The sequence below is a fragment of the Phodopus roborovskii genome, unplaced genomic scaffold (assembly GCF_943737965.1).
Source record: "Phodopus roborovskii unplaced genomic scaffold, PHOROB, whole genome shotgun sequence".
Lineage (NCBI taxonomy): Eukaryota > Metazoa > Chordata > Mammalia > Rodentia > Cricetidae > Phodopus > Phodopus roborovskii.
The window spans coordinates 15317246-15330879 of record NW_026125278.1 but is presented as its reverse complement, the minus strand read 5'-3'; the positions used below and the strand labels follow the sequence as shown (position 1 = coordinate 15330879).

General features: G+C 42.3%; 1 protein-coding gene across 1 annotated transcript in view; it reads right to left on the bottom strand.

The window, feature by feature from the left end:
- The window catches only part of Negr1 (neuronal growth regulator 1), a 685246-nt gene extending 672077 nt beyond the window's left edge, over positions 1 to 13169 (bottom strand). The window contains exon 1 of the mRNA XM_051195692.1: positions 12785 to 13169. Within this exon, the coding sequence (XP_051051649.1) occupies positions 12785 to 12942 (158 nt within the window). The 5' untranslated portion in view covers positions 12943 to 13169. The remainder of the gene's footprint in view (positions 1 to 12784) is intronic.
- Positions 13170 to 13634: the final 465 nt, after the last annotated feature.

Genomic DNA, 13634 nt, shown 5'->3' with positions numbered 1-13634 from the left:
GTCATTTTCTGGGGTTACAGGAAGTGCATGTAATTAAGACCAGTGTCATTTCACAACATTCAAGTCAACTTATCCTTCTAGAATGCATTTGATCATTCCTTTCAGATGCAGGCTTACATTTCCCTTCTTATATGTGACATCTTACTCTGTGACCCTCTACTCAAAAAAGAAGTAAAACTATAAATCTAATTGCAGTCAATTTATTTCTGAACTAACACAGAAATAATAGAACATACCTGTAATTCGCACACACAGGAGGATGAGGTCAGAGTATCGCATGTGAGGCTAGTGTGAGCTACACAGACAAATACGACCTCAAAAAACAGACAAATAAACCAAAAGAAAAACCTGAGAAGGCTCATATTTACCATTAAGTAAACAGTGCATTGCTACCTCTTGAGGTCATCCTTGCAAAGAACAATTCTGATTCCCGTTGCTGTTGCCCTAAGGATGTTACTGACATTCATATTTTCTTTTACATTGGAAATAAATTTTAAAAAGAAGATATGCACTCATCTTTATAAAAACTTGATGTGTGACCTACAGGATACCCGAGTTAACCAGAGATGTGGGCACATACATTCTAAATGCATCTATATAAATAATGAGGATTGGTAACAACACATTTAAAATGCACTTGTCATAAGCAGATCGACTCTCAAGCCTGTGTATGTGTCATGGGATGTATTATGGAATTATTAACCGAAACAAGTCTGCTTAGGTCCCTTGGCAGTAGGTCGAAGGACATCTTCCCAGACTTGTGGTGCATGTCCCCAACCTCGGCAGACAAAAGAAAACAATGAACATGGTATGTACTCATTCATATATGGATTTTAGTCATAGAGCAAAGGATTGCCAGCCTATAATTCACACCGCCAGAGAAAGTAGGATACAAGGAGGACACTAAGAGATTCATACAAAGTCCCTCACAGAAGGGGAAAAGAACAAGATCTACTGAGCATATTGGGAGTGGGGGAATGGAGGACAGTGAGTGGAGAGGGAGCTAGGAGAAAGAGAAGGGGAGGAGAGGAGAATATGTGGGACCAGGAAGATTGAGTCAGGGACAAATAGATGAGAGCAATAAATAAATAAATAAATAAATAAATAAATAAATAAATAAATAAATAAATGAGATACCATAATAGAGAAAACTGACTCTACAAGGATGACCCCAACTAACAATCTGAGCAACAGTGGACAGGCTACAATAAATGCCCCTCCCTGATAATGAGATTGATGTTTAACTTATTTGCTATCATAGAGCTGATAGAAGCAGAAGCAGACACCCACAGCTAAACACTGAGCTGATTTCCTGGAATCAGAGAGTGAGGGTGGTGAGGGGTCAAGACTAAGCTACTGAAGCAGCAGAGACAGCTGACCTGAACAAGGGGGAGCTCATGGACCCCAGACTGATAGCTGGGAAACCAGCATGGGACTGACTCGGACCCCCTGAACATGGGTCTCAGTTAGAAGGCCTGGGCAGTTAAGGGTCCTTGGACAGTGGAACCAGGATGTATTCCTGGTGCACAAAAGGACTTTGGAAGCACATTCCCCATAGAGGGATACTCCCTTAGTCTAGAGAAAGGAGGAAGGGCCTAGACCCTACTCCAAATGATTTGACAGATTTAGATGGCCCCTCCTGGAAGGCATCACCCTGTGGAGTGGGGGGGGTTGGAGTGGGAGGATGGGAGGGAGAGGGAACTGGGATCGATATGTAAAATAAGAAAAAAATAAATATATATATGTATATATATATATAATTAATAAAAAAGAATATGACAAAAATAAAAATAAATAAAAAATCAATTAAGCCTTAAAAAAATGAGTTGTTACTGCAAGTTTTCAGACTACAGAGTGGATTGTGCAGATCACGGTGTGGATTCACTAAAACGCAGGAGCAGGACTGTGTGAAAGGTCATGGCACTGTGCAGAGGATCCAGGTTTTATTCCCAGGCATCTGCATGGTAGCTCACAACTGTTTGTTACTCCATTTCCAAAAGAATTTGGTGACCTCTTTTGGACTCTGGGGTCACTGCACACAGAATGTGCACAGACATACATGCAGGCAAAATACTCACCCAAATAAATTAATGAGTCTCAAAAACAGGTTTAAATTAAGTATTTATAAGCAATGCCCTTTTTGTAAACATACACTCCAAAAAATATCCACTATCACACTCCACAAGCAAAATATTTAAAAAAAAAAATAAGCATAAGCAGATTTATAACTCAAAAGAAATGCATGTACCTAAGTGGAAAGCATGAATTCATGAATGTAATGTATAGCGAATGTATAGCGTGCATCCCACTTTACCAGAAGGGGTATGTGGACTTTGGATAGTTTACGGTATTTTACTAATTCATTCGCTCTCACTACAGCTCTAAACAGCACAGTTGTCAAGTTTCATTGTTTTGTCATTCCGAATGACGTAAGTTTTAAGTAGTGTGATTTTAGGCAAATTAAAACACAGAGTCTATTTCCCCTTTCGTTTCTCCCTCCCTTCTTTTTGCATCTCTCCTTGCGTCTCTGAACTCACTACATCCAGAGTTCAGACATGAACAATGTATCAAAAACTGTCCTTAGCAGGAGAGCTAGCAACTTTAAACAAACGATCCGCTATCCAAATTAATAATTTCAAACAAGAGTCTACACAAATCACATACATTTTCCTGTGGGAAAAAATACTGTGTCCATAAGATTAAAGAACTGTGGCTTTAATATCCATTGAAGGAGCACTGTTTGGCAGGATATAGAAGCATGGCATTTTATCAAGCCCTTTTATTTACAAATAAATAATGATTTAGACAACTTGGCTAGAAAGCCTCACACATTTACAGAAACCAGGGGAATTTTCTGACACACACACTTGCAGGCAAAACTAGCTCTGGTATTGCAATCCAAGGCCAAGTTCACTTTACCTCCTCCCCCATCCCAGGTCCTTTCTTATGCTTTGAAGCAAATCCAAGGCCTCACACTCTTTCACCAAGACCACATGACTTGATAACAATTCCTAGACTGGAGTTCACAATGGAGCAAGAAGGAATGCATAGGAAGAAGCTGATTGAAAAATTTGCCTGTTTTCACTTTGTTAAAGCCTCTCTAAGAAGAGAGATCATAGTTCTGTAGGCCAGCATAGCCTATAGTTCCTATGGGTGTTCTTTGGGAAATAATATATTGATAGAGTTCTAAATAACATCTCTTAAGTCTTTTCACTACGATTAAATTCAGCAAAAAGAAAACAGGATTTCTGAGACAGCCCTTTCCCACGAAGTTGTAGTGAACCATAATCTGTAAATGTTTCAAGGAAGTGTCTACAAGTAAATATTTTTTTTAATCAAAATACAAAGCATAGAAAAAAAAGAAAACCAAAAAAAAAAAAAAAAAAAAAAAAAAAAAAAAAACAAACAAACAAAATCGGTCCTGGTAACTGAAAATGCATGCAATGATTTAGTGAAACTCCACAAAGAGCAATTTAGTTCTGGACTGAGAAGTGTTAAAGAAAAATCTTCCTTAAATTGAGCAAATTTACTAGCTATTTGGAGAGTACCATGTGTTGGCTTCCATTCAAAAGCATAACACTTAATGTTACCAACACTGCCAAGTCCCTTCTTTGCTCTCTCCTGCTTTCAGAGAAAGTGATTAAGACCAATCCCCCTGCCAGCTGGATGCTGGAGAGCATCAAAGGTTCTCCATCAGGGTGCAGAACCTGATGTGGACTGGAAAGCACAATGCTGATAGATAACCCCTTGGCATTATAATCAAAGCCTGTGACCACACTAAAACCCTATCAGCTCCTATAACTGTCCTGTGGTTTCAAAGAACTGTCAATCTACCACTGATAAATTGCTAGCGTAATACAAAATGCTGGTCTTCTTAGGGGTGCAAAGCGACTTTTCACAACCGAGAATTATTCATTTCTTGCATCAGCCAATTTGCTTTGCTTCTGTGTGTCAGTCCGTTGGTTTTATTTAATTGTTGTTTTAGGGGGAAGGAAGAGCAGGTCCCGTGAGCTGAGTTAAAAACCCAAACTTTATATATATATAACTTCTTTCTGTACTCTGAACTGAGTTCTTGTAATCTGTATGGTGTAGCATGAGTATAAGGGGAGGTATTGTATGTGTGATGTAGTGTTGAGGATAACAAGGCCTCCTGGATCACCCAAAACCACTGGTCCTCTTCAGATTAGAAATACAGCTTCTAAGTATAAGCTTATACTTAGAAAAAAAATTCTGCTAAACTGCACCTCAGAAAATACATATTAAGTCTTGACAGCACATACATCCATCATTGCACAAATACATATGTTAATAAAATGAATTTGTTGCTATCATCTAAAATGTCTTAACATATATCTTATATAGGCCATTTTATCTGAAATATATGGTAAACAATTCCAAACACTTTTCTTCAGAACCCTCTTATAGATTTTTTTCCTTGCAATTAATTCCAGAATATGTTTGCATCTTACATGAGAGATCGGAATCATCAATCAGCCAGCTGCGGTGCCAGTCACAATGATGAGTAAAAAGACATGTCATCAGTGCAATAGTGACATGAACATATTGGACAAACCAATCACTTTCTTATTAGATTTAAGGCCCACTCCACAGTGGCATGAAACCCATACACGGCCAACACTATTGAGACAAGAACCTATGTCTAGAAAGTACATAAGTAATAAGCAAGAGTCTGCTACTATTATTTTGTTAAATGAGCATAACATCCAACCAATCAATCTGTAGTGGCATCTTGTCTTGCCAGTGAATTTGTGATGGTGGCCACACCCTGTGGGTGTGGTTCCAGGTGCAGATGTGACCCTGTATAATGTAGAGGAGGGGCTGGCTTGCTCTCTTGGAAGAGTAGAGACTGCATCTTCTGGAGCAGGAAGACTGTTTCGGTTATTCATTCTTATCTGTATAAGTCCTCTCCTAACGAACACCTATTTATTATTTATCTTAGTTCTGGTGAACTCATTTAACCCCCACCTTCACCAACCCCTAATGATTTATTATTTCACTGTAACGAATACGGGTCTTTCCTCCCGCCGCCACACCGCCAGCCCCAAATAATACGCAGAGACTCTGTATTTGATACAATACTGTTGGCCTGGTTACTTATTTCTTATCGGCTAGCTCTGCCTTAATTATTAACCCATTTCTGCTGATCTATGTTTTTCTCTTACCAGGGAGCTGGCGGCATACTGCTTTCTCCAGACTCTCCATCTTGACTCCTCCTTCCTACTTCCTATTTCCTCCTTGTCTCCTAGTCCCTCCTATCTTCCTTTCCTATTGGCCAACAGTGCTTTATTATTAGCCAGTATGAGAAACATACAGAATGACCTCTCCCATCATTTCACCTTTAGGTTAGTGCATATCTTAACCCTCAATTGGCCTAGATACAGATTATAAGATATTATAGAATACACAGTCCAGTGTAGGGCATACATACCACCCTGTTTCTCCAAGGGTCCAGAGATTATTGCAGAAGAAGGAACAGAAATTGTAAGAACTGGAAGTTACTGGTGACTACAAGGAAATATCATCTTCTTGATACAGAAAGGCAACTGGATATATGAACGTACAGTGATTGCAAGAAAGTGAGACCAAATCCCAGCCTGTAGATGGAATTAGGCACACAATGCCATCCCCAACCTTAGATCTGGGAAGAATTGTGGGAAGGGACTGAATATGATCAGAACATGTAAAAACAAATAACAAAAGACAAATAATAAATTACTTTTAAGAGTCTCAATTTTAAAAGCTAACATTTGCTTATGAGAGAAAATGTGCGATATTTGTTTTTCTCAGTCTTGATTACCTCCCTCAGGATGATTTTATTTTTCTAGTTTCATCCATTTAGATGTGAATTTCATGATTTTATTTTTCTTAACAGCAGAATAACGTTCTACTTTGTAAATGTACCACATTTTCCTTATTCATTTATCAGTTGATACATGGAGAAACATGTGTTTTTGGGGTAGGGCAAAGAATCATTTCTGTCTATGCTCAACACCTGTACATGTAAATATTGAGGTAGATTGATTCCCATCTTCCTGACTAACCTCATATTACATCAATGGTGGCTGTACAAGTTTTTATGCCCACCAGAAAAGGATGAGTGTTCCCCTTATATGTGTTATTGATCTTGGCCATTGTGATTAGTGTAAGATGAAATCTCAAAGCAGTGTTCATTTGACTTTCCCTGATGACTAGGGATGTCCAAAATTTAAGTGTTTCTCAGTCATTTGTGTGTCTTCATTGAGAACTCTGTTTAGTGTTATACCTCACTTTAATTGGGCTACTTGATTTATGGATGTTCAGTTTCTTAGTTCTTTACATATTCTAGATATTAATCCTCTATCAGACATGTAGACAATAAAGAAATTTTCCAGTCATCCTTTGCCTGGAATGAATATGCCTGGTTTCATGAGGTCCCAGTTGTCATTTTCTGGTCTTTGTGCTGCCCTCCTGGTGTTTCTGTTCAGAAAGTCTATCCCTGCACCAACACATTCAAGGCTAGTTCACATTCTCTCTTCTGTAAGATTCAGGGTATCCAGCCTTATGTTGAAGTCCTTGATCCATTTGAAGTTGAGATTTTTTTCAAGATGATGAGTAGAGATCTATTTTCATTCTTCTATTTGCAGCCATCTAGTTTGACCACCACCATGTGTTGAAGAAGCTGTCTTCCAGTGTGTATTTCTGGCCTCTTTATAAAACTCAGATTTCTGTTGGGAGGAATGGATGGGGGATGAGCGCAGGGGAGACCGAGGGGGGCGGGAGGTGAAGAGGATGGGAGGGAGAACTTTGATTGGAATGTAAAATTAAATTTATAAAAAAATGAAATAAAAAATAAAAATCAGGCATTTGTTGTGATATATGATTTATGATCTAATAAAGCTTGCCTAGAGATCAGAATGCAAAGCAAGCCACAGCTACAGAAGCTGGACAGAGGTGGCACACACGTTCAACCCCAGGACTCAAGAGATAGATGGATCTCTGTGAGTTCAAGGCCACCCTGTACTACATGAGAGTGAATCAATCTAAAAGAGGAACAGAGATCACACCTTTAACCCCAGCACTAGAGAGAATATAAGGAGCTCAGTGCAGTTTCAGGAGCAGTCTGAGATTTGGTAAGGAGCAGTGTAGTCTGGAGATGCAATGTGAGGTCTGTAGATCATCCTTTGGTCTGAGCATTTGGGAGAAGAGAGAGCTCTCTGGTGGCTTGACTGCTCTACTTCTCTGATCTCAAAGCCATATTTATTAGATCATAAATTACATACCACCACAGGTGTCGACAGGTGTGTGGATTTATGTCGATGTCTTCATTTGTATTCTACTGATCAACATGTCTGGTTTGTGTCAATATTATACTCTTTTTATTACTGCAGCTCTGTAGTACAACCTGATAAACCTGATATCTTGGACAGGGATAGCTCTAGCAGTTCTTTTATCCTTCAGTGTTGTTTTAGCTTTTCAGCTTTCGATAGGAATGTTCTGACCTAACATAAGTTAGGTAGCTAGTAAAGAAACAGTGGGCAGGACACAAAGAAGGGGAAAGATAATATCATGTTGTTATAAAGATAAAGGAGAAACTAGAGTAGGAGGCTTAAATGGGGAGAGGATGAGAGAATACTATGGTAGAAGGAGGCATGTGGGGAGGAACAAGTAACAGTAAAGGCCTTATGAAAATCCATTTGAAAACCTCCTACTCTAGAAGTTTCCATCACTCTTACTGATTGGTGTTCATGGTGCTGCAAGGTTACTGGAGGGGGAAAATAACCAACAACACCCAGCTATTAACTTCGCAAGCTACACCAGTAGCTAACCTTTGGGACAAACTGGTACAGTAGTGTCACAAATGTTATGGGAGTAACCAACCACTCTCTAATTGGATTTAAAGCCTACTCCTAGAGATGGGACTTATACCAGACAAATCCAAGAGCATTAAAGACACTGTTACTAAAACCTTACACCCCTCACTAATGTCTAAATGGGCTCGCTCTCCTTGCCTGACTCATTAGTTCACATTCCTCCATAATGCTCTCTCCTTCACACATGTAGAACAGCAGAGTAGAGGGGAACGGGCTACAAGTGGCTGACACAGGCTATACAGTCATTGTTCTTTTTAAACAAAGTGTTAAGTATTAATTCTCACTCCATAGAGAGGATGAAATACAAAACATAATATATTTACAATAAGTTCATTAATAGGCTTATATGCAAAAATTATACAACTAAGATACATTTTGACTTATTCTGAATTAGGTTGGCCAAGACAATAGTCTAGAGATTTCTTAAGGGCACACTGTCATTCTGTGATTAATATATTGTTGCAGCTAATTTGCCATGTGGCATACCTAACGCTGGAACATTTCTGAGCATCAGCACAGATGACACTTCACCACTGTTGAGGTCTACGCTGGGGACCCGTTTTCCAGGCTCATTAGACAATCTATTATCCCTGCTGTCCTACTCTGTTGCTATGATATAACGATGACCAAAAACAACTCAGAAGACATTTTGCTCACCAGTTACAGCGCATTGACAAGGACTCCGTTCCTTCGTGGGTCCCTATTCCCAGGTGGGTTAAGTTAGCAATTAAACCCAAAAATGGCAACTCCATTCCAGAAGGAGAAAGTCAACTTAAGAGTTCCGAAATTATGCTTTTTAAGAACTCTACCAAACCAGAACACAAGCATTTAAACAATATCTAAATGATATAGATTGATGACCTCTGTTCTGTTGAACAGTTAACAAGGAGGACATGGTGCCATGATGAACAGGAGGGCCTTGGCTTACAAGAAGACATCCCAATCGCCTTCCCAAAGGATGAGTAACTGGCTTTTATTTATTGGTGATTCCACATCCTCATACATAAGTCATTTAATGTAACCAACAGCATCCATTTCAAAGGAGCCTACTTAATGTAGAATAAGAACAGGAAATGTGTTGACCTACAGGAATAAATACTCAAGGCACCATTTCTAAGTCTACTGGCAAGGTTGTGTGGTTCTGGCAGAACAGTCCTCCTTGTAAGCATGCACTATCGTACAAGTGCGTGCTTCCCACCCCTATTCTCACCAAAAGTCACAGCACGTTACCCAGTGAGTAACAGTCAAGTCCAATACATAGAATGGCTGAGTCCTGTTCATTTTGCTAAAGTAAGAGAATGTATCGCGTATAAACATAGACTTTTCCCTTCCTTCCTTTGGTTAAAAGCACGAAAAACACAGAATATGTTATCTTGGATGAATATCAGGGGAGTGGCTGAAAATGTACAAAATTCATGTGGAATGGTTGAATGAGAAGCAAACTGGGGGAAAAGAGGCTGCAAATAACGAGGATGTCATAGTCCTATAAACAAAGCCTATGAGACGAAACCCACCTGTTCACCCAACACTATTTGCCAAGGAAGGGAGAATACAGCAACTGGTTGGTGTGTTAGTTATCGTGACACTGGAAAGTAATCTAACCGGTATGCAAACTTCAAAAGTATGCCTTTATTCTTCAGGTCTAGCAGTCCTGAGACCTAATGCATGGCCCCTGAAGTTCTTGTTTCCAATGTCCTCTGCTTTGTCCCAGAATGTCACTATGACTCAGATCTGCCACATAGTACAAAATGCAACCTGAAGGCTGGAGGAAAATTACAGCTTCCCATTTACCAGTTAACACATTTTGTGAAGGAAAATGTGGGTAAATTCAGTGAGGACTGATGTCTATATTGACACGACTTATGTAAATACATTTATAGAGAACCACAACGGTTTCTTTAAAGCCATGGGCTCTTTAAATCCAAAGGGTAGGTAACAGTTACTTGGCTGAACACAAATCACTGCTAAAAACTCTACAGGAAGATCCAAACAGTTCCACTGAAGTGTTGGTTCACAGGGTCTATGCTGCAAAGCCGCCACTGGCCTGAAAAGGCAGAAGGACGCCCTGAAACCTTATCAGATCACCTACACCTATAGCTCATTGTACCTCTCCCATAGGTGACCTAAATGCTGATCATCATTGTCCTTCAAAAGGTGGCAGATGTTAGAAAACAGCAGGGTGGATTCCCTTTGTGTTACAGCTCCACTCAAGGGAAGTTTCTCCTGTTTGTTTGGTTTTTGTCATTCTCTTCCTGAAAATGGACTCCCTGGCACTTTGGAGAAAGAATGGTATCAGGTGCCCTTTGACCTTGCCCTTCATTAATGGCCACAAGAACCAGCATTGCTGACTGCCATGTTAGAACTGCCAGGCTTTAGCACTCCTAGGTATTTGATAACTGTTACTTCACCACTCTCTTGCTATAAGATGCTTTGAGGGATGTGCTGTGGTTAAAAAAAAAAATAGAACAGATCATCACATTGTCCCCTCAGGTGATAGCTTGGGCATTCGGTTCACAGGCTTTGGTAAGAAAAGGGGTGCATGTTTGCAGGATAGCATTCTGTTTCTCTAATGAGTTACAAATAACATCAAGAGTAATTTGGAATGTGTATTTCCATGTGGATTTACCTCTAATGAAAACGGGCTCCCCAAGTTGGCCCCATCTGCTGGTCCTTTAGACCACCTGTGTCAGCTTAAGAGCAAATCAGTTCCCAGAGGCAGGAGAAATCACAGAACACCAAGAGCAACATTCAACATTTCAATGAAGATGCAATTTCGTATAAATAAATAATAAATCACCCAAATTTGCATAATCTAAGAGCTCAATAATCGGAGAATTCAGATAGAGTTATGAAATTAATATTAAAAGGTGAAGCAGATAAAATGTGGTTCAAGTGGCAAAAAATGGTGTTGAAAATTGTAAGCAACTGGTTAGTATCACTGAGAGGTTTTGAGAATCAAGCGATTTCAAAATATTATAAAACTTGGAATGTATTATACAATGGATGAGGTCTGAAGCTTAAATGCTAGCAAGGACCACACCAAACTCATCACAGTAGGCATTCTCTACACTGTCAAGAGTAAAGGTCTCCTGGAAGCAGGACATGATCCCCACGCTTTAATCGACCATACCACTCATTAAATTGCTCATTAGGAAAGGAATTGCCAAGATATATTGCCAGAGTGTGAGTGACAGACTGAATACTTCAGGCTGAAAATGGTGCTACTTGCCACTCTTGGCCATTTGCTACTGAAAACACAAACGGTTCAGTTTTTTGTGATTTAAGATTGTGTCTAAGGCTGCTGTTCAAACTTCTAAAAGAAACCAACATCACAAGTAAGAGAGGAAGGTCAGTTCACATCTGCCCCATGATAAAATGCCCATCAGCTTTGTCAAACAATAAAAAAGTTATCCTACTATAATATGACAATAATCCATTACATTTGTGTTCTCAGACTCGTAACAAGAATAATACACTCTTAAAACATGTTTTTTAACCTGCATCAGAATTTATCTGTGAAACCGGCCTCGGACGCATTTAATAAGCTTTAAATCATACTCAAGCTCACATTGTTAAATTTAAAACGTCGCCCAGTTAAGCGGAAATAGACTCCATTCTTCCCCACTTTCAACGTGCATGTGTTATACTGGCTCTGTGCGATCTGTACTCATAAGCAAACTACCACCCAGTGGAGAGACTGTAGATCTTTCAGGAAGATTGGGGAGGCAAACTAGGTGGAGGTGCAGGTGTAGGTGGGTCTATGGGAAGCAGAGGAGCGAGTGAGACCTGGCAATGCGCCCTGTTCAGCTCTAAGCACTGCTGATCCTCAGTTTATATCCAGTGGGAAGGGGAATCTTTCCCGGGCACGCTTGGCAATGTGGCTTATTGGGAAAACCAGGCTAGGATATCCTCTCACGACAAGCATGCCTCTATTCAAGCTTAGTGAACATAAGGGGAAGAGAAGATGTAAAACTAGAGAGAGAAGAGGAAGGGGAGTGGGGGAGGGTGCACGTGTGTGGTGAGTGTGGAGTGTGCACCTTTTAAATGCTTGAGCGATGATCTGAAAGTGAAGTGATCCTTACAGGATGGATAGAGCTGACTGAGAGGGAGTGTGCTCCGACCAGCGAGATTGATGAGGGGTTGGAAATGGTACTGGAACACGCATGTGGGTGTGACAGAAAAAGTGCAAAGGAGATGAGGCTCTGAGAGAGTCTGGGAGGGGAGATATAAGGGCTACTATGAGGACCAGACATTGGGAGAAAGGGGAAGCTGGAGAAAGGGGGAAATCGGATATTAAAACAGTGGAGATGGAATGGAATAGGGATAAAGGGGAAAGTAAAGGCAGTGATGGGTGAGAAAAGAGGGAGATCGAGAAATGGAAAAAGGTAAGGAGGAAGGGGAGAGACGAGGAAGGAAAACTGCTAAAAGAATGGAGAGAGAGAGAGAGAGAGAGAGAGAGAGAGAGAGAGAGAGAGAGAGAGAGAGAGGAACAGGGAATATTTGGATCCTACTGTTCAAGTGAGAGGGAAAATAAATGGAGCATAGAGCCAGCAGTTGGGAAAAGTCGCTTACAGAGTGAAGCAGAAACAAACCCTGTAAACTTGTCAGACTCCCTGAGTATCCCTGGCAGCAGAGCAGAGACCCAGCTCCAAAGTGGCACCTGCCCCTCTATCAAGCCACACACTCCTCACCCCAGACTGCCCAGAAAGTGTGTCCCTCCCTCCGCAGTCCAGGCAGCACCCTGCCCCGGGGTCCGAGGATTCCCGGGAAGGGTCACTCGTGGGTAACCAGAGGTGTGGTGTTTTGCTAGTGTGCAACAGCGATATTCACGCTGGTTGTAAAGCAAGGCGGAGAGAGGGAAGGGGGCAGAAAGATAGACTGAGGCAAGAGTGGAGAGGGCGCGCGGTCCCTACCTGAGCACCGCCGTGTCACCTTTCCTCACCAGCATGTTGTCCACGGCCGCCCAGGGGAAGTCCACGCTCTGCCCAGCCGGGAGGCAAGAGCACAGGCTTAGAAGCACCGCCGCCAGCCACTGGTTCGAGCAACAAGCGCCCTGCGCCAGGAGCACCATGTCCGTGCCTGCCAGGCTGCTCGCTCTCCGGCAGCGTCGGCTCCCACCCCCTGCTGCTGGCGAGGCTGCCCGGTAACCAGGCGGCGCGCCACACGAGATTTTTTTTTCCTCTTTTCCTTTTTCTGAGTGGGTGGGTGGGTTTCTTCTCTTTCTCGCCCCCTCCCTAGTTGTCGGGCGTAGTTTCCCTCTTTCCCGGCCTCGCCTCCTTTCTGCTCGTCTGCAGCTCGCCTTCCCTCCCTCCCCTCCCGCCCCCTGGCACCGCGCTCCACCTCCTCCGGGGCGCCGGGCCGCGTCCGGAGCGTGGCTAATCCCTGGCGGCCGCACACTGTCCTGCGAGGCGGCGAACAGAGCACGGGAGGAGGCGCAGGCAGCGCGGGGCGCATCAGCGGCCGGCGGCCCCCGGGCTCGCGCGCGTTGCCAAGCGGCCGTTTCCGTAGCAACCCCGCCCGGGGATGGAGGACCAGGCAGGGAGGGGGGCCGGGAAGCGAAAGAGATAGATCAAAAAGAGGGAAAGAGAGTGACAGGGAAGCTAGGGCGACCGGGGCTACGCCGAGGTCTGGTATGATTTGGCAGCACAAGCGACTGAGGTGCGCGGGCTGCTTGGCTGGGAAGTCAGGGCAGGCGCCCGGCCTGCCCTCCGGTGCGTTCAGCACCCGGAGCCTCCCAGGGCCCCCGACTTTAAAGTGCTCAAG